The following is a 22,306-nucleotide window of genomic DNA, read 5'->3' on the forward strand; positions in this document are numbered from 1 at the left end:
GGCAGTTAATTACTGGGATAAAGTGCTAGTATGAAACTATGGAATTCTGTCTTCCTCTTTACAATAAATCATTCATTTAATCAATCATAAGGAGAAAGTTTGAACGTACATGTTGTATTAAGGTTTCAATGATTTTATACCGATCTTGCATATGTGTCACCATGTCAATCATTTTGTCCTCTGACGTTCTGACAAGTGTTGGACCAAACACCAGGGCCAAATTCCGAGGCTCCATCTGAGAGAGAGAAAACAAACTCAACGTCAGACTGGAGAACAAATTCATATTTGGAGATATCATGGGTAATGGGTAAATTCAGTTATGAATTTAAAATAGATAATTACATAATTTATTGAATCTTCAGAGTAGATATCCAAAGAACACATTCCAAAAAGCTCCTCCTACTTGGACCAATATGTGATATCGAGCATGTGAGTAAATAACACCACAGGGGACAGGTTTATTGGATACGAAATGAAATGGCACTGGAAGAGACTATTCCATCTAATGTGCCTGAGTCAGCTCTTTAAAGTGTCATCCAATGAGTTCCACTCTGTGACATGTTACATATAGTCATGGAATATTTTCCTTTTCCCATGCAGGGCCAAACTAGTCTCCCACAATATTCCAATTGATTACTGCACTGGAAACAATGTCAAACCATGCACATCAGACAAGGAAAGTACACCTATCGCACAAGGAGGACTCTTTATTTGATCAATACCTGAAGGATCATGAGACATCTCAGAAATAATTGTTGTTGTATTTGTGCAGGAAATAAAGATATTCAATTGCCTGTTTCTGAATGAATGAGATTATGCCAGTTTCTCCGAACATAGTCTGGGTTGAAGAATTAGGACTAAGATGATAAAGCTCTATTTCCAATTTATGTTCTCATATATTACTTTTAAACTATAGAGGTGTGGTATTATGAAATTGTGTTTTCTATACTCAGCAGATTCACCTCACAAATTGACCATCCTTGGGATGATAATGAACTGGATACCTCTCCCAATGCACACAGTTCAAAATTCTGCCCATTCTTAACTCTCAACCTCCATTCTCCTACTCTCTGCTTTTCAGGGGTGCAACTTTATCTTCCGCACAGCTTCCTGAAAGTCTTGACCAGATTCTGGAGCTCTCATAACAAAATCTTTGCTATTTCTTCTTCCTCTTTTTCAAAGCAAATATACACTTTCAACCAGGTTGCTTCCTACATTGCTTTGAAATGCAAACTGCAGTGTAGTCGATTAAATAATTTTATGTGGGAAAAACTGTAGATAGAACAATATTATTTTTAGTAGTTTGGTAACTGCCATAGAGGTAATATTATAGTTTAAAAAAGAGTGCACCTTGTTCTTTTCAGAGTGGTCTGCCACAGTCTTCAGATGACCCGTGAGGAACTTCAGTGTTTCAAAATAATATTCTGGTAAATTCCAAAGCTGAAATAATACAAGATATATTCATATCATTGCTCATTTATTGTAAGTTTTAATGTTACAGAAATAACATATAAAGGTTAAAATTCCACAGCTTCAGTCTAATCTTTTATAAAATTATAACCTGATAGATTTAGGGGCTTTTGTGAATGATTGTTTTTCAAACTATGGGATTTTTTGCATTTTTGGATATACTTTAATCTCTTAGATATAGAAAGCACAAATTCAAAGCTTAGATGGAAACTAGTCAAAATGTTAAATCTTGCAAATAGTGAGGACAATTTTAATCCAGATCAGAACAACGAAGACTTGTGAAATTGAGAAAACCCACGTTTACATGAATTTTTAAGCGGAGCAGGGTGAATTCTTTTAGCTGTTTAAAAAAAAACCAAATATACTTGGGATCAGAGAATTGTGAAAACAAAAAAGTGGGCATAAAGCTTCATTATCTTACCAGAAATTTTTGTTTTAGCAATTAAGTCAACATTTTGGAGAAAGTGAAAAAAGTTAGAGAGAGGGAGAGCGCAAAGAAAATGGAATTTCCTCCTGGCAGCAAAGGTTAAGATAAAATTTGAATGAATGGGAAGGAACAAGTTTTAAATTCGTTTGTAATCGATGTTGACAATATCAAATTGCCATGAACAAAGAATGCAGAAGAGAATATTTGAAATTAGAAAATATTCAGGGTATCAGGTATGTAATTTACTACAATTTACCAGTTTCTTAAATGTTTGAAGTCTTTTTGCTGCGTCCTCCAGTCTATTGGCTTCAATGAAATCATTGTATTTATCTGAAAAGCACAGAAAACAAGACACAAGTGAGCAAGTGGTGGAGAGGAGCCAATTTTATTGAAACAAAGATTCTGGAGTTGGGAACTCAGGTCAGTATCAAATAGGATGCCAAGGTTGGAGAAAGTCTTGTAAGCTTGAACAAATAGCTGGAATGTGTCCAAAATTACAGGCTGGAGAACAGATTTTGCTGATATATTCATGCAGTGGCATGTTCTTCCTGAGGTCTAATTAGAGAACTAGTCTCGTTAAACAAACTCTTTGATTACACAGACGCAATAAATTGGAGGCAAGTTGGTTGTGATTTAGAATATTATCAGTGTATGTGGACTTGGATTGGGAAATGAATGTCACTGACAGGGTCAAGAAATTCCAAAGGATTCCAGAGACAGCAGTGAGGAGGCATGAAGAAAAACCAGTGCAGGAAATTATCTAAATGCTCAGGACTGAAATTAGTAAGGGCAGTCCCACTCAGCTTGACAATGAAGAAGAGGCATTTAAGACAAGGTTGGGTAGATTTTTACAGAGTAGGAAATTTAAGGGATATGGAGCAAAGGCAGGTAGGTAGAGATGAACCTATCATCAGATCAACCATGATCTAATTGAATGCCAAAACAGGTGTGATGGGCTGAATGGCCTACTCCTGCTCCTATTTACGTTCATTAGAGGATGATGGTGTTGGGGAGCAATGGAGCAGAAGATGTCATTTTTTAGCCTTGCCCATTGTTATATTTGTTCTCTGTCAGAAATGGAAAGATTCAACTGTGGGGATGCAGGGAAAGCAAGAGTGAATATAATGCACATGTTCTAGAAACTTGCATAGAAGTCAGACTCGTGTTGTCTACAAGAGCCTGCATGCCTGACATCAGACTTCTAAAGTAGGCCCTCTGCATTTGGGACTTGTAAAAGGGGACTGAGTGAAGTTTGCCTTATGATACTAAAATACAAGGAAAAGCAAATCATGGAGAGGAAGCGGAGAGTCTGCAGGTAGATACTTATTGGTTGTGAGTGGGTAAAGGTCTGCCAGATGGAGTACAATGTTGGTAAATGTGAGGTTGGTAAATGGCTACTTTCCTAGAGAGTTGCGAATCTGCAGAGTTCTCTGCCCAAACAACAATAAAGACTGACTTATTATAAATATTTAAGATCGGTTCAATTTTATCCAAAGTAGGAGAACTAAAGGTCATGGGGAAACAACAGACAAGTGGAGCTGCGTCCAGATAAGCAAAGAAATGGCAGCAGAAACTCATCAGGCTACATGGTCGACTCCTGCTCCTATTTCTTATGCTCCCACATTGGCCTCATCAACCCATGTAAACCTGAGTGGAAGTAGTTATCATCAATCTGTAGGGATGGTAAAGGAACGGGGAAAGAGAAAGTCACAGTTTCCTCAGTAACAGCAAAAGGAGCCTTTTTAGTTAATTAAATATGATCTTAATGCACAAATGAGATACTTCATCTAAATCTGCTTTCCCAGCTCCAAGTCATCCTTTGTACGAAGCATTTTGACACTGCATAGATTTGCAAGGGCAGCAGTAATTCTACAAGTCGATCACACTTATTTATGTCATCATTTTTACCACACTTCTATACAGAAGCTCATGATTTCCATCAATGAAGATTTTACACAATTGTTTCAATATAAAGTCTTACAAAATGTCACCAAATGTAACACAATTCACTTTTCCACACCGTATCCAACTAATCACCAGGACATTTAACTCACCATCTGTGAAGAGGGGCTGAGGAAGCTTTCGGAAGAATAGTTTAAGCAAGCTGCTGATCACATTCAGGTCCTGCCATTTCTGCAAAGACAATATTATCTAACATAAGTAGCCATTATGTGCTATCATGGAAGATATCACCTCAATAACATGGCTACAGTCAACCACTCTTGAAAAACCATGAATTCCATAGCAGAGACAAGACAAGAAACTCTCATGACGCATTGAATGAAATCCAATGTTTCTTACAAGCCATTAATTAAAAAGGCCCCACATTTTGTTCATCTTGACTAAAAACTACTGCTGGAGACTAATAATGAGCTGCCCAAATAAGTTAAAAATCTTTCAGCCACCTTATTGCTAAACAAAACTCTCATACAATTTCAAAGAAGAAAATGGGGAGGTAATAGGTTTGGAGCTTACTTCATCGGAGGTATTTAGATCAGTCATTCCCTTATTCAGTTGCTCCTGTAGGCTGGAGACCATGGCGTTGTTCCCTGGTACCCTATAGATCCCTGTGTACTCCAAACCTTTCTCCTCCACCAGGTTACAGCAGATCTCCACTATCAACGGAATAAACTGAGAAAACAAATGAACACATGTATCAATATCTGATCAATATATAGTATTCCAATTTTTAACCTTAAATAGATGTATAAAACAGATGAAACTTTTGTTCAGCAGAAGAAGATAGCAAAACATAACATGTATTTATAACTTCTGATGTAGCACTAAGTCTTTGTAATATATGTTAACCATAAGGATAGGTCAGAGGTAGATTTCAGGGGTGTCTAAAAGGGGATGGATGGGGAGGGGATTGTATTTGACTAAAATTTAAATGAAAGGCAGTTGTGGGTATGATGGTATTAGGCTACATGCACGAACATTTACATTCTAGTAAAGGCCAGCACACACCAATACCTTGTTATTTATACCAGGCTGACATTCCTCCAGTCGAACACCAAAAGCTGCTCCAGAAACTGCTTTTTTAGTCTTCTTCATTATGTTCAGCCAAGAGCTCTTGTCCTTAGGAGGGCTACTTTCATCTGGAAAAAGGAATAGACATCCACAGTCAGTTTTCTTTTTTATGCATTCATTTTTGACTATGTCACAGACAAAGCCAGGATTTATTGGCCATTCCTAACGGTCTTTGAACAGGTGGTGGTAAGTCACAGTAGAATTAGATGGGGGTTGGAGTTACCTTAAATTAGAAAAATCAATGTTCATGCCATCTGATTCCACTGTCAGCATCTCTTGACTTGACTTGCTTTTTATTCTCTTGACTTTTCTTTCCCCAAACCCCTCAATCTCTCTCTCTCTATCTCCCACCCCACCTGTCCTATCCTCTCACCTCTGCCACCCCCGGATTCTTTCCCCCTTTATATACAAAATTTCTCCTGTTCTATTCTAGTCTAGATAAAAAGTTCAGACCTGAAACGTTAACTGACCATTTATGTCCATGGATGCTGTCTCGAGCAATTCCTTGTCTACACATTTTCTTGCCCATCTGAAACTCATTGTAAATAAAGAATTTCCACATTTATATTTTCTTTAAAAGGAATATTTTGTCAGACTCCTTTTACAATTTCTGCTTCTTTGATCATTACCTTGGAGGAGATGATGATGTCAACCCATAATGAAGGAAGAGGCTAAAATACAACAGCATTCTTCCAGTAGATAGTGCTCTCCCACTGCAATCTATTTGGAAGTACAACTGCTTTTGAAACAAGACTGCCCTCTGGTGCACTCAGTAATTCCTGTTTGGAAGCATGCATCCTTACCAGTAGATCTTAACATAAAGATATCGATCAATTCCAAATTTGTTTCAAAGTTTTTCCCAATGGAAATTTAACTCTACACACCCCTAATGATTGAAATGAGAGTAAGAAAAGTTTTTAGGCATCAATGTTTGTTTTTTTTCTTTAAACCTTAAAATTGTGGATCGCATCACTTTTTAAAAAAAGAAATATTTTGGGAACCAGGGCTTCAGTGGTAAAGGCAGCATTTCGATCTCATCTCTGACTGCCTCCATGCAACTGGTGATATATGATCCTCTTAAAGAGGCCAGGACAGACATGCAGGACATAAAGATGTGATCAGGGCTGAGTTAATGACAGAAGAGAGAGAGGAGGCCATGTTTACTGAAGAAGAAGAACATCTCAGATGTCCTGGAATAGAAGGCTTCATACTGAGAGCCAATACAGTGGAGACAGAGGAATAGAGAGCTAGGAATAGGATGCTTACAGGGGACAGGGTAGGAAGTGGTATAGACAACGAAACGGGAGTTAGTAAATGGAGACAGAGAGATTGAGAAAGGGAAAAGAGTGAATTTGAGGTCAGGGTGGTTTACCTTTGTTTGTGCTTTCCTGTCTGGGAGATCGTGGTCGTCGGATGACATGGTGACGTGATCCTTTTGGAGAAGAATCGGACTTATTATTTGCAGGGCTGTAACACAACAAGAGTACAATCTCATCTTTAAAAAAAGCCAGACATAGTTTAATCATCCATGCCCTTCACGGTCAGCCATATTCCATCATTTCTTCCTTCTCTGATCCAGTCTCAACTGCTATTGAAACTCTTTGTATCCCCGGATTATAATTTTCATATTCTCTTGGCCAGCTACCACTTCCTATAAAATTGAAATTATCCAAAATTATGTTTCCCACATCCTAGCTTGCATTATCCTGTTCACCCAATACCATTATTTTAAGCCCTACAATGAAGCCTGGTGTCACAAAAGCTCAATGTCAGAATTATCTTTCTTGTTTTCAAAACAAACCCTTCATGGCTTCAGTCCTTGCCATCTCTAGCTCCTCCAGTGCTACAACCCACTTGCTTTACTGTTTTATGTCTCATTACAGAAAGGATGTGGAAGCTGTGGAGAAGGAGCAGAGGAGATTTACCAGGATGCTGCAGAGGAGATTTACCAGGATGCTGCAGAGGAGATTTACCAGGATGCTGCTTGGATTGGAAAAAAATGTCTTATGATGCAAGGTTGACAGAGCTGGGCCTTTTCTCATTGGGGTGGGAAAAGATGAGAGGTGACTTAATAGAGGTCTACAAAATTAATAAGAGGCATAGACAGGGTGGACAGCTAACATCTCTCTCCCGGGGCAAGCCTAGCGAACACCAGAGGAGAACATAGGAAGTAGGAACAGGAGTAGGCCAAAAATGGCCCATCGAGCCTGCTCCGCCATTCAATACGATCATGGCTGATCTAATTTATGACCTAACTCCACCTACCTGCCTTCTCCCCATATCCCCTAATTCCTCTATCATGTAAAAATTGATCTAACCAAATTTTAAATATGTTTAATGAGGCAGCCTCAACCACTTCCCTGGTTAGAGAATTCCAAACATTCACTACTCTCTGGGAAAAACTATTTTTCCTCATCTCTGTCCTAAATCTACTCCCCCGAATCTTGAGACTGTGTCCTCTCATTTTACTTTCCCCGGCCAGCTCAAAAAACCTTCCTACATCTATCCTATCCATACCCTTCATAATCCTATATGTTTCTATAAGATCTCCTCTCATTCTTCTGAACTCGAGCGAATACAATCCTAGATGATTTAATCTTTCATCATAAGTCAACCCCTTCATCCCAGGGATCAACCTAGTAAACCTCCTCTGAGACCAGAACTGGACACAGTACTCCAGGTGCGGTCTCACCAGTACCTTATACAGTTGCAACATTACCTCCCTACTCCTGAATTCAATTCCTCTCGCGATGAAGGCCAACATTCCATTTGCCTTCTTAATAACCTGCTACACCTGCAACCTAACTTTTTGCAATTCATGCACAAGCACTCCCAAGTCCCTCTGCACAACAGCATGCTGTAGTTTTTCACCCTTTAAATAATATTCAGCTCTTTTATTTTTCTTGCCAAAGTGGATAACCTCACACTTACTAACATTGTACTCCATCTGCCAGACCTTTGCCCACTCATCCAGCTTAACTATATCCCTCTGCAGACTCTCCACATCCTCATTACAATTTGCTCTTCCACTCAATTTGGTGTCATCCGCAAACTTGGCTACACCACATTTTGTCCCCTCCTCCAAGTCATCAATGTAAATGATGAACAGTTGTGGCCTAACACTGACCCCTGCGGCACCCCACTTACCACTCTCTGCCAACCTGAAAAACTCCCATTTATCCCAACTCTCTGCCTCCTGTCAGACAACCAATTTTCAGTCCAGGCCAATATACTTCCCCGGACTCCACTTTCCTGTAACTTACTGAGAAGTCTCTTGTACGGCACCTTATCAAACGCTTTCTGGAAATCCAAATATACAACATCAACCTGTTCCCCTCTATCCACTGCACCCATTATATCCTCAAAGAATCCTAACAAGTTTGTCAAACAAGATCTTCCCTTTCTAAAACCATGCTGCGTCTGCCTGATTGAACCCTTACATTCCAAAAGTTTCACTATTTCATCTTTAATGATGGCTTCAAGCATTTTTCCAACGACAGACGTCAAGCTAATTGGCCGATAATTTCCAGTCTTCTGCCTACATCCCTTCTTAAAAAGTGGCGTGACATTTGCTGTCTTCCAGTCTCCTGGGACCTGCCCAGAATCCAAAGAATTTTGAAAGTGAGGGGAGGAAGGTTTAGGGGAAGTTTTTTTTAACATAGAGAGTTGTGGGCGCCTGGAATGCATTGCCTAGGTGCTGGTGGAGGCTGGTACAATAAGGACATTAAAAAGTCTCTTAGTCTGATACATGGATGGAAGAAAATTGAAGGCTATGGGTGTGGGTAGGGCAGGTTTAGTTTGTTGAGTATGTTTATATAGGCCGAAGGGCCTGTACTGTTGTAAAGTTCTATGTCTGGGCTTCATATAATTCAAACCTGGAACTATTCTCGTAAATCTTCTCTGCAGTCTTTCTAAGTCTTCATATCCTTGGTAAAGTAGTGATTAAATTTGGTCAAACTATTCCAATTGTGATTTAACCACTGTTTCACCAAAAGGTTGTCATACTTTTGTAATGTATGCTTTTATTTATATCCAGGAACTCATGTGCTTTATTATGACTTTTTCGATCGATAGGTGTTGACTTAATTAGAATGATATTGAAGAAAATGAGTTTAGCTGGGTAAAAAGGGATAAACTATCCCAAGTAGTGGATGATTCAATAACAGGTGGAACAGGTTAAAGGGCAAATAATAGAGGTTTTGGAAGTGATGGAGTGCGAGAATTTTTTTTTGTTTTACACAGGGAGTAGTTATGACATGGGGCATACACAGCAAGGGTACTGGTACCCCAGGGTTTTCCTAAGAGATTGGATAGAAACTTGAAGAAAAATAATTTACATAACAGTTGGAAAAAAGTAGGAGCTGACTACATTTTTCTATGAAGAAGCAGCACAGATTTAATGAGCTAAATTCTACGTCACAATTCCACAATTCAACCAATGCTGACAACCAGACCCCCATTTCCTATGGCTAAACTAATTTCTGATCCATAGGAGCACCATCTCCTTTTACTTCATCAATTTCATCTTGCTGCCAGGCTTAAAATTTGGCAATTTTTCAAATGTTTGCTGGACTTCCCCCAGTTACCTAATCAAAGTAAGATCAGCCAGCAGTTCTGCACATAGCACAAGAGAAATTGTAATAAGAAGCAAAATGAGTAAGTCAGAAGTCAGTTTTTATAAACTTAGAGGCATCATGAATAGCACAGAAGCAGGCCACGGGGTCTGCCCCAACATGCAACCACCAATTTACATAAATCCTACACGATTCCCCTTTTTATTCTCCCCTGATTCCACCATTCTACACACCAGGGCAATGAACCTACCATTTTTGAGATGAGGGAGGAAATTGGAGCTCACAGAGGAATCCCACACAGACTCAATGAGAAAGTGTAAACAGACAACATCCAAAGTCAGGATTGAGCCCGGGTCTCTGGCAGTGTGAGGCTACAGATCCATGAATGCATCACCTTAGACTTCTGCCGTAAATGGCCTTGTCTGAATTTCAAAAGGACACTGGATCATGCAACACTTTATACCCAGGTTCATAAAAAGAGTGTGCCTGGTAGCCTACTGCACAGTATTTAATGGTTGTGACTCCCAAACCCCAAGTAGAATCAATATTTGTAAGATGATAAAGGAGGGAAGGAAAACTACACTGGCATTGTACATTTATATAACCAAAAGCATCTCACTTCATGAAGTTGTTTAAGCAGTCTTGGGAAGGATTCAGAGTATTCGCTTCCTAACATTTTGGCATTGCTACCAGCTCCAGTGTCAACACTTGCATTGTAATACCTTATATAGCAGTATATAAGGTTTGCATACCAAAGGAAGTTCACCAAGTTTTCTTTAATAAATATTCATGTTTTCCCCACTTGGAATTTCTTTTTTTAAACAGCAAAGTTTTTCCATGAAATGAGTCACTCATTTCTCATGTCAATCTATGTGCCAACCAAATAACAAGCAAGTTACAAGAGAAAAAAGGTTGAATTTGGACAAACACAGAATAAATACATCACTCAGCTAAGAATCTTCGCTTTTTTTAAAAAAGTGCTTTTCACACTCAATTGTTTTTGTAAAAATTAAAAAAAAAACAACTTTATATTGATCAGCACAGCATGAAACCCCTGCATTGATCATAAATTAACAGACAAGGAAAGCCATCTGGTTTAACATTGATACACAAAATAATCTGTTGAGAGAAATGACATGCAGTGCCGTTCACATTCATGGAGACAAATAACACTTCCAAATATCCTCAGCGAATATGAAGAGTTCAGTCAACCAGAGTTTGTATCACAGATCAACATCTTTTTCATTCTGTACTGTCAACTCTATCTCACGGCAACTGATCATGTGCATCACAAATAAAACGTCATTTAAAAATAATCCAATATCTGATTAGTTTCATTACCTCTGGTTCCTGTATTCCTTTAATTTGACTTCTATCAATCTGGCACTCGTGTCCTAATAATTAAAAAGACCATATTTTAGATATTACACTATATTCAACAAAACCTCTCATGTACACACTAACCACCAAGAGGGCAGGAATTTATGAAAGGAAAATCATGTTTGATGCTCTATTCTTTTTTGAGGATTTTATTGACCAGAATAGAAGAAAAAACAACAGTGGGAGTGGCACATTGGACATCTGGGAGACTTCCAATAAAAGTGTTGAACAATGTCAGAGCACATGAAATTAGTGGCAATGTACTGGCATGGACTGAGAGCTGGTTAACATGAAATAAAAGGGCCTCCTTGGGATGTTAGTTGCCGGCTGAAAGGGTACCATCAGCTGCATTTTAAATTAATGCATTAAAACACATCTGCCATATTTTGCTAGGATATATTAATGTATCTAATTTATAAAGTACCCAGCCAACATCTGCATCTTCCACAGGGCACAACAGGGATTTATCAGATTAAATGCAAGATTTGTCCTCAGAAAAAGAAATCCATTGCATTGCTATGGCAATGAACCATAAAGCAAGTTTACTCCTTACTCCAAAACTAATCCAATAATGAAAGTGGAAAGGTCAAGACTGTACATATATGACATTTCACAGAATCTGTTTTTATTCTTTTACAGTTGGAACTGAAGGAGTATCAAAATAATCAATGCTATCTTGCCCACAAAAGAACTGTAACTGCTATATACTGGTCTATGTTACCTTTATATGATATTTTCAAACCAGACAGTGAACTACGATTCCAACTGTCAAAGCTGTCCATCAGCAGCTTAAATTAAATATCAGGGATCTGAAACACTTACGTTTCTCCCTTTGCAGATGCTATCTGACCTTGTGAGCATTTTAAGTAATTTTCTACCTCATTTGAAATTTAAAAATGATATTGTACTTACCTCTCCCTCTGTTTTGCTGTTCTCTTGAATAATCTTAATCCAGTTCAACATATCATCTCTATCCTCAGCCTGAAAGAGGTATTCACAGAAATCCGAAGTAGTCAACCTGAAGACATTTTTCCTTTTAGTCTCACTGTACGAAATATCAATCAAACAGGCTTTAACACAAATGGGCTGTTCATCCTCAGCCGGAGAAGAAACATAGGTCACTGCGTCCCTTTTGTCCTTGTGGAGATATAGAGAATGTGATCGCAAGAGGGCATACACCCTTTTCCAAGAACGAATGCTGCTCACAACCCTCTGTATAAAGATACAAAACAGTATTTTAAACAAGAATTAAATGCAACATCAACTAAATATCTGTTAATTTCATTTTTTTGAAAAGCAATCTCCATGTTCAGGCAAACATAGAGAAATAAATTCCCCCAAAAATTTGAAAGCTGTGATCTTGATGGCAGTAATTAAATGAGCAAATAAATTAATAAGAGCATCAGCCATCCAGCAAAAGTAGAAGCAAATTAATGATTCATCACAAGTTAAAAGTAAACAACTGAAGAAGAAACTCAGAAGACATTCAGCACCTATTTTCTGAGTGGATACCTATTTTATGAACTGGGTTTAGGTCAGTGGGACAAGGCAGCATAATAATTTGGCACAGACTAGAAGGGCTGAAGGGCCTTTTCCTGTGTGTTATGTTCTATGGATCATACAACTGCATAGAAGAGTTACATTCTTAATAAAGTACAAAATCAACAAAATTTAAAGACTGAAAATATGTGATCATTACGAATTTAAAAAATTAGTGATCTGGTCATTTTTCTTATAGAGGATTTTATTTATACAGAAAATGCTTTTACCTTTCTCCACTGTACCAGGTTTAGATCTCTTAATGCGAATATGTTAATCTGAAGCCCCTTTTGCACTTGCATCCCCCTAAATCGGCCATTCAGTGTCCTGGGATAGGAATGGCGTTTTTGCTGTTCACACTTGACCACTCTTAACTGGGACACTGCAACGTTCATACTTGCAAGGGGCCATCCCCAGGGTTAGGACAGTTCTACCTTCTACCAGTGACATCATGACGCATCCAGCGATGGTGAACCTGCCCTAAATCCTGATTGATGTATTATGATCTTAAATTTGAACAAAATTAATCATGCCTAATTATAACATAATTAAGTTTTATGTACAGCACAGTATAAGCCCTTTAGCCCCTGTTGTGCCAACCTATATAAACCTTTATCAGGGACCCTGGGAATGTGTTAGCAATAAATAGCAATAGCGGACAATTTTTAAACAACGTGGGAAAGTTGGTAGGCCTATCACGCACAATTTATAAATACCATGGGAAAAAACAATGGCGGATCTGCCCTCCCAGAATGTTGCGCAGCAGAGAAAGGGTTGTATGCATGGCTTCATGCATGTAGCAGTCATGGAGAGGTTTCTCTGCCGCATGGCATTCTGAGAAGTCAGGTCTGCCATCGCTTTTTCCCATGATCTTTATAAATTGTGCGCTATAGCACTACAAACTTTCCCACACTATTTAAAAATTGTCCGTTATTTCTATTTATTTCCTCTCTTTCTCCCCCTCTACGACTTTCCCATGGCAAAGTTTATACCTTCATTTTAATCTTTTCTTCCTTCATGTTCCTGCACTCATGAAAAATCGGGTCACTTCTGTCCTAGAAGGCAATTACCCATTCTACAGTAGCCTGATTGTAACGCTGGGGTCTTCTGATACCGGGGATTGCAATAGGGGTTGAGGCATTCTATCTCACACCGGCGTTGAGATGATTTTCATTCCACACTAGACCCTTTTTGGGCCTATTGGCCAGTAATTCCTGGGACCACTTGCAAGTGTGAAAGGGGCTTGAGACATAGAACCAGAGAACTGTGGAACTTTGCAGCACAGAAAACAAGCTCTTCGGCCCTTCTAGTCTTTGCCGAATTATTATTGCGGCTAGTGCCACTGACCTGCACCTGGACATATCCCTCCATACCTCTCCTATCCATGTATCTGTCCAAATTTTTCTTAAATGTTAAAATGGAGCCTGCATTCACCACGTTAGCTGACAGCTCAATCCATTCTCCCACCACATATTCCCCCTAATGTTACCCAGAAACCTATCCACTTTCACTCTTATCCTCCAGTATCTCACCTAACCTCAGTAGACAAAGCCTACTTGTATTTACTCAATCTATACCCATCATAATTTTGCATACTTTTATCAAATCTCCCTTCATTCTTCTACACTCTGGGGAATAAAGTCCTAACCTGTTTAACCCTTTCCTGTAACTCTGTTTCTCAAGTCCTGGCAACATCCCAGTAAATCTTCTCTGTACTCTTACAATTTTATTGATATCTTTCCTGTAGTTAGGTGACCAAATTTGCACATAATACTTTAAATTTCATACAATTATAGTTGCCAAAGCAACATTCAGAATACTTCAGGAAAATGCAGTGCCAGTACTTAAATGAAGAAAATATCTCAGTGATCGTAGCATATGAATTGTATACACAGTAATATTCTGCTATAGACACTGAGCTATTTGTCATTAAGAAAGTGCTTGAATGTACCAAAAGCGCAGAAAAAAAAAATTCTCGTGCGTAACTGGGATTTATCAAAACAGGAAATGCTGGAAATAAACATAAGGGAAAGGAGATATTTTTGACAGGATGGAAGTGAAGGACCTCCGCTAGATATTTAAGAAGAGTTACTGCCCCAAAATGTTCATTTTTTTAAAGAATACTATCTTACTGTGTTAGTCAATATTATATGATTTATTGAATTATTTGGTTTTTAACAAGAATGAGAAGGCAAATAACCATAGAATTTCATTCAGACTTAATGCTCTGGAGGCCAAAAAAAGTGTTTACACATTTGTTACATTGTGTACTGTTCAGATACTGGTCTTTTTTCAGCTTGAATGGTTTATATTTGTTTTTAATCGAGACTGTTCATTGACATAGAGCAAATTACTATGGATACAAGAACCTGTATTTAAATTACAAGAATTCCATTAATCAAATATAGCTGCATTTTTGTAGTAATAATAGAGCAAAATCTCAATGTTAATTCTAAAAGATGTTCAGTTATTGACCTTTGGAATTAACATACTTTTGCTCTTTAAAAAATTGTAACCATCTATTCTCACACAATTAGTTAGTTGCAAGTATTTTTTCTCCTGAGATCTCCTGTTGTGCTTGATTAATGAAGTATGTGTGACAGATTATTAACTAACACCATGCATGATATCAATATGAGAATAGATAACCAAAATTTTAACAGATGTACTTCATTTCATTAATGTTGCAGGATAGTTTCACTAATAAAGGTAGTTGCAGTTTATCAAAGAAAATTTTAAAGCAATAAATTTTATACAGGCTCAGGAAACTCTGCTTGGTGTAGTCTACTTCTAATATGGTATTTTTAAAACATTAAGATATCCTCATGCTGTCTTTACATCTAAATTTCAGGGTTTTGATAATAGAAACGAGGTCTGATACAGGCTTGTAGCTAGTAGATATTCTAACATGGAATAGCCAGAGTAGCAGATCAGACCACTTTGATAACTTAGTATTGAATTAGCTCACATTAAGTATTCCCAGAGTATATTCCTCATTAATTATTCAGCATTCACTTCAAATCTGGACCATGCAGTTCATCATACAAAGTAAATCAATGACCTTAGTCCTAGGTTTCAGCAAAATTGAAAAAAAAATCACTGCAGTTTGATGAATTTATTAACAATGTTTCTGAGAAACTAATATGTGTGACAGTAAAATGAGCCAAAATTGAGTCAAAATTCTGGAAATTGACAAAAACAGAAGAGTCCAATTAGTCACTTTATTGAAAACCTCCAGGTCCAGTCTACTGCCAGCATGTTGCATGTTTTACTCACGAACAATGTGAAGAACAACTTCCTAACAACAGCCCTAATTGCGGTGAAACAGGAAAGTCTGCAGACCCTGTATTGTAGTAAGAAGCACAGAAATGCTGGAGGAACTCAGCAGGTCTTGCAGCATCCATAGGAGGAAAAGATATATAACCAACATTTCGGTCCTGACCCCTTCATCATCTTCCCTAAGATTGTTACTTTTAAATGGTTTATGGAATTAAAAGGTTAAAAATCTATACTCTTGTTAAAAGGGATGCTTCATTAGGGAAAAAAGTTATCTAATGTTTTGTCTTTTTGTTCGAAAAGAATGATATATTTTGACGTGTTTTAAGACATATATCACCAATAAATATAAAGTTTATAAAGAAACTGTCCATTAATATTGTGTTTAGTTTTATATCCTTCTCATTGACGTTCCATTTAGTGAATAAACTATACTAAATCATTTTTAAAATTATAAACTTTTAAATTTAGAAATACAGCACTATTTCCGGCCCATGAGCTGTGGTGCCCAAATACCTCAATTGACCTAAACCCCGGTATGTTTGGAAAGGTGGGAGGAAACTGGAGCACCTGGAGGAAAGCCATACAGGTCACAGGGAGAACATACAAACTCTTTACAGACAACGTCGGATTGGATCCTGGATCGATGGTGCTGTAATAGTGTTGTGCTAACTGCTATCCAAACCTTACTACTTGAACAGTAACACAATGAAGAATATTAATTGTTTACTGATCAATACAATTGTGCTTGCTAATTATTAATTTAATATACTTTATTAGGATAATTTGTCAAATCCAATAAAATGTAATGATGTACATTTATTGAGACATCCATTAGCTTGTCAATAAAAGTATGGTATAAGCACTGGAAAGAGAACATTTTTTATAGTAGCATTCTGATTATATATTACTGGGGTTTCATATTACTGTAAAGTGTAATTTCAGTAACAGGCTACATGAAGCAGTCTTCCAAGCAGGAGGATGTAAAAAAAGTACCATGGCAATATTCTAAGAGGAGCCATTACTGACTTTTTTTTCATCTGACACAGATAAAACACAGAGGGGTGAAGGTTTAAGGTGAGAGGAAATATTTTAAAGGGAATCTAAGGGAAATTTTTTTTTACATAGAGAGTGGTTGACATTTGGAACATGCTACGAGAGCAAGTCCGGGAATCAGATGCACTCGCTTTAAGGAATATATTGACATGTTCTTGAATACAGGCATAATGTGGGCAAAATGGGGTTAGTGTAGGTTCACAAAATGGGAGGCAAGGACAAGATGGGCCAAAGGTCTGCTTTTCATGTTGCACGATGCCGTGACATTATCTGGTCATGGATTCTAGATGTCTGTAGCCCAGCTAGAAAGGTTATGCGACATTTCAAAAATACATAATTGGCCTGCTAATTGCTGTTCACCATCTGAAGTCATGAATGGTGTTTTATAAATGCAATTCTCTCCCAACTCCTCAGCCTACGCCATTCTCAAAATATTAAACCCTATCCAATTCTATCCTCCTTCTTTCCCATAGCTTTATTTCTATGATAGCTGAAACTCTGCGTACTGTTTTAAAATAGAGGTCAGGTTATATCTGTGTAACCTGGATCCCACATCTTTTACTTTCCTTCCCTTGAGCACCTTTTTGTATAATGTAATTAAAATCAATAATATTGAATTGGATTGGATTATTGACATTTGTACCAAAATAAAGAAAAACCTTGGTTTTACACGCTATCCAGGCAAATCAACACATACTTAAAGGCAGTAGATAGTGCAATCAAAAAACAAAGTGCAGGGCTCATGTTACAATAAGTCAAAAAGTGCAGGATTTACTGTTACTGGGACAAAGTGCAAGGTACAGAAAGGCATCATCTTTTGCCATTGAGAGGTCCATTCAAGAGCCTGATAATAGAAGGAAAGAAACTGTTGTTGAATCTGAAGATTACGTTTTGAAGCTCGTGTATCTGCCCAATGGAAGGGGCGAGAAGAGAGTGTGACTGGAGTGGGAAGGGTACTTTAATATATTGATAGGTTTCTTAGATAGTATACAATAATAAATTTAAACATCCCCTTCATTACAATGATAAATGTATATCAAAACATAAATATTTAGTGATGTTATAAAATATAATACAAATACATATACTCTCTTTCCAAATTATTAAGTGGTTTGCCATACAAAAGTTTTGATACAGTTTTGAACTTACCTTTCCCTTCTCTGTAACAAGCTGTCGAAAGTGTAACCAGCCCTCCTTCCTGACATCACTGAAGGTCACATCACAGAGGTCAGATGTAGAATGACGCTTAGATCTATTGTTTTCCGTGGCATCCAAGTTTTCTAATGACTAAATGATAAATAAATACATTGTGAATAATTTTAAAAGTATGAAAAACACTATTAAAATTTTCCACATTGTGCCCAAATTTGCATAATTTTTAAATGGCAGTTTTTGTTAAGACAAACTAGGCACCTCATCGATGAACAGTAAAACTCCAAAAGTCTGGAATCCACTTCTTCAGAAATGAGGTTTCACATCTGGCTTACTCAATAGAGTGAAAACGGTGGAACCCAGTGAGCAAGAAGGCTGTGCTGCCAGAGGCATGACTAGTTCCTGCATTAGGATCTGGAACAAAGAGTCAGGAATGTGGGTAGATTTGCAGATCCTCATAATGTTTGTATACTGTCCACTCCCTATAAATTCACCAGGTTCACTAGAAAATGTATTGTGCTACTGTGTAACGTTAAAAAAAAGTAACATCCAATAGTCTGCAAAGCTTGCTAATCCAACACTACCAATGTCACAAGCATTCAGATTCAGATTTCAGATTTATTGTCAGAGTACATGCATGACATCACATACAACTCTGAGATTCTTTTTTCTGTGGATGAGGCAGAATTACTACATATTGGTCGTGCCAAAAAAAACTGTATACAGGGTAAACATGCAAACAAATAACAAATTTAAACAAACTGACTGTGCAATACAGAGAGAATTTAAAAAAAAACAATAAAATGCACAAGTAAAAAAGCCTTAAATAAGTCCCTGATGGAGTTTGTTGTTGAGGAGTCTGATGATGGAAGGGTAGCAGCTGTTCCTGGTGGTGCAAGTCTTGTGGCACCCAGACCTCTCTCCTGTTACCTGCAGCGAGAACAGAGCGTGCTGGATGGTGTGGATCCTCGATGATTGCTGCTACTCTCCGATGGCAGCATTCCCTATAGATGTTCTCAATAGCATGCCAAATGCCTTCTTTATCATCTTCTCTCTCCATGATGTCACTTTCAGGAACTCTATACCAATATCCCTAGTTCTCTCTATTTTACAACACTCTCCAGGACCCTGCCATTTACTGCACTAGTCCTGCCCCCATTTAGCTCACCAAAATGCAACATTTCACACTTGTTTAAGTTAAATTCCATTTGTCATTCCTTGGTCTGCTTTCCAAATTATCTAGATCCTGTTGTAACATGGATATCCTTCTTCACTGTCCACAGTATAAACCAACTTTTCTGTCATTAGTGAATATACTAATAACTCATACAATGACATTTAAATCAAAACAAGACATCTTTAAGAGGCAGTGTCTCAAGAAAGCTGCCTCTATCATCTTGGACCTTCACCACCCAGGCCGTGCCCTCTTCTCATTGCTACCATTAGGAGGGAGGTATAGGAGCCTGAAGCTGCACATCTAATGTTACCAAAAGAAAAATTAAATTTTAAGTTTAAAATTTTTTTAACATTTAAAAATTTAGACATAGAGCAAAGTAACAGGCCTTTCTGGCCCACGTGTCCGTCCCATCTAATTACTCCCAATTAACCTACAGCTAGTGCTGCTGGAGTTCACCGGAACACTACTCCGACACCACATTTTTGGTGTGTTCGGAACCTAAAAAAATTAGCACTGCACCCCTGCCTACAACCTCCATACATTTCGAAGGGTGGGAAGAAACCAGAGCACCTGGAGGAAGCCCATGCAGACACGGGGAGAACGTACAAACAGCGTCATATTTGAACCTGGGTCACTGGCACTGTAATAACATTGCAGTAACTTCTTACCTTCTGCCATCAGACTTCTGAATTGACAATGAACCATAGACACTACCTCACTTTTTCTCTTATTTTTCCGTAATTATTTAGTTTTAAATAGTAAATTTATGGAAATGAAATTTATAACAATTTTTGCACCTGTAATACTGCTGCCCCAAAACAACAAATTTTGTGACACATGTTCATGACAATAAACCGGATTCTGATTTTAATTCTGATAAAATTGCCTTCACTAAATTATTTGTAAGCCTTCAGAAGATTTTGGACCATTGTTTTCATGTTTCTTTCTGCAACTTACGTCTTTCTTTTGTTGAATGCTCTCCTGAAGTCTATGAAGACAACATGCACTGCCCCACTCTGTGCAATCATCTTCGCCACTTCCTCAGAAAACTCAATCAAATTTGCAAGACATAACCTGCCCTAAGTGGCCATGTTGACTATCTCTAATAAGTTATTCTTTTCAAAATATGAGTAAATTTAATCCCTTAAAAATCCCCTCCTACAGCTTCCATCCTACTGATGTAAAGCAGATTTATCCCTGTGAAACTTCTTCAACTATAGCTGCATTCCAGTCCTCTGAGACCTTGCCCTGTGGCTGGTGGGAATACAAATATCTGTCAAGACTGCAGCAATCTCCTCTTTTGTCTTTCTTAATAACTTGGGACAGATCCCAATAGTACCCAGGGCGACCTGGGTATTTCACCTAAATAATCCGCAACAGATCTAACATCTCTTCCTCTCCTTCATATCAATGTGCCTGAGAATATGAGCAAACCCCACAACGATCTCACTATCCTCCATGCCCTTTTCCTTGTCTGATTTTGCTTCAGACATAACATTTTCATACATTTATAATGGATTCAACCTGCTTAATACTGTCACTCCATACAATCAATGGCATGTCGTGATGTATGAGTATACTGATCTTTACATCAGAGATGTTCCTATGTCCACCTCTACCTCCCAAATTTGCCTTGTTTTCTACTTAAATTAATTACAAACAATGCTAAAATTAAAAAAAAAAACTATAAACACAATGCTGGTGCTTTATATAGCGAAGATAAAGATACATAACCAACGGCTCGGGCGTTTCACTGTAGCTTTTCAATAAAGAATGATGAAGTAATGAAGATGAATTAGATCTGGTGCCTCAAACCACTTCACACCATACTCCTTTCCTACTTCACCTGAAAGCAGCATTCCTCGACTTACGATCGTGTTCCGTTCTGAATGACCGGTTGTATCTCGAAATGGACGCGTCAGAAACTAACTATCTGTTTTAACATTTGTCAAATACAACATGGTAGCCACTAAAGCCAGCTCTCGCAAGAGGTTGGTCACCCCTGGCATAGATGCTATCTTCCATAGATAGGCCTCTACTTTTTTTACATATATTTTTTTCTTTTTTTAAAATTTATGCAGTATGTGTGGATGGTTGTTAAGTTGCACTGGTCGCAAGTCGAAGACTACCTGTATTGTACTGATCTGAAGCCTACCTGTATTGAAGACTACCTGTATTGTACTGATCTGAAAACTTTCTCACCAATGGGCAGAACCCTAGAATAAATGAAAACACTCTCTGTGTGGGTTTCCATCATCGACCAAGAACAAATGGCCAAAATGTCAAGGATTCGCCTGGTTTGAATTTTTATTCCATTTTATTATTTAACGAATGTAATCAGTTGTCAATGCAGATCGTTCTGAACACAAATTTTATTGGTAAACACTTGTTAGCCTGCTAATTTTTTTCAACTTTTATTTCTAAAATTAATTCTTACCCCTTCTGTGAAAAAGTTTCTCAGCATCTTCAGACTAGGAACTCGGATTGGCAATTTCCTAAAAAGAATAAATGGGAACAAGGATCAAAATGCATCAACTTGCTGCATGTTTGTGTTGAATCATTATAGAATATACGTAGTTACAAGCTACAAGTCATGCATATGTTACAGGTGGGATATAAACGAAGTATAAATTGTTATCAGCTCAAATACTTTGGTGTTCAAAATAAAAATTGTGTAGAGACAGAAATCATTAGGCATTAAAATAGTTGCTGTGTTTGTTTTATTAAGTGTTCTCTTTAACGCCGCTGAAAGACGGGATTCTATTCAGCAGTCTATCCAGAACATTGCTTTTATTTCAATCATAATTGAGCTGCCGCACAATAATCCTGTCTTGTTTTAAATGTTAACATAAAAATATTATTAACCTAATGCTACTCAGAGAACAGACCCAATGTAAAGAAATATATTCAGTCTAGAAATCACTGCACCCAACTCTGTATAAAATAAACTGTGCTCTATGGCTAAAAATAGGCTTGACCCGGAGTACAGCAATGCTTTGTCCATTTCTGGATATCTTAATCCGGATCTGAATATTTGACCCCTGACAACATGGTGGATCTTTGCTTGCGTGGGCCCTTATTTCTCCAGCACGTCATTACACAAGAAAAGTGGACAACATTGTTTTGGGGACCTTGTAGCCAAAGACTGCAATAGTTACAGGTCTTTTAAAAAATGCATTATTGTTTAATACAGCCCTGTTGAGCTATTTTTGGACAATTCTCTCT

The 22,306-nt window shown here is 37.8% G+C and overlaps 1 protein-coding gene across 8 annotated transcripts in view; it reads right to left on the bottom strand.

Moving 5' to 3' along the window:
* Positions 1-22,306, bottom strand: part of LOC138747621 (rho GTPase-activating protein 23-like) — a 263,779-nt gene that overhangs the window by 27,109 nt on the left and 214,364 nt on the right. For all 8 annotated transcript variants that reach the window (XR_011347582.1, XM_069907014.1, XM_069907013.1 and 5 more), the window contains 11 exons: positions 21,519-21,576; positions 17,902-18,039; positions 11,794-12,093; positions 10,843-10,895; positions 6,300-6,394; positions 4,871-4,995; positions 4,373-4,528; positions 3,952-4,030; positions 2,154-2,227; positions 1,351-1,440; positions 110-235 (listed from right to left, as the gene is read on the bottom strand). Coding sequence is in view for 7 of the 8 variants with exons in the window: in XM_069907014.1 (XP_069763115.1) it covers positions 110-235; positions 1,351-1,440; positions 2,154-2,227; positions 3,952-4,030; positions 4,373-4,528; positions 4,871-4,995; positions 6,300-6,394; positions 10,843-10,895; positions 11,794-12,093; positions 17,902-18,039; positions 21,519-21,576 (1,294 nt within the window). In the remaining variant the exon portion in view is untranslated. The remainder of the gene's footprint in view (positions 1-109; positions 236-1,350; positions 1,441-2,153; positions 2,228-3,951; positions 4,031-4,372; positions 4,529-4,870; positions 4,996-6,299; positions 6,395-10,842; positions 10,896-11,793; positions 12,094-17,901; positions 18,040-21,518; positions 21,577-22,306) is intronic.

The sequence above is a fragment of the Narcine bancroftii genome, chromosome 12, assembly GCF_036971445.1.
Source record: "Narcine bancroftii isolate sNarBan1 chromosome 12, sNarBan1.hap1, whole genome shotgun sequence".
Taxonomy (NCBI): Eukaryota; Metazoa; Chordata; class Chondrichthyes; order Torpediniformes; family Narcinidae; genus Narcine; species Narcine bancroftii.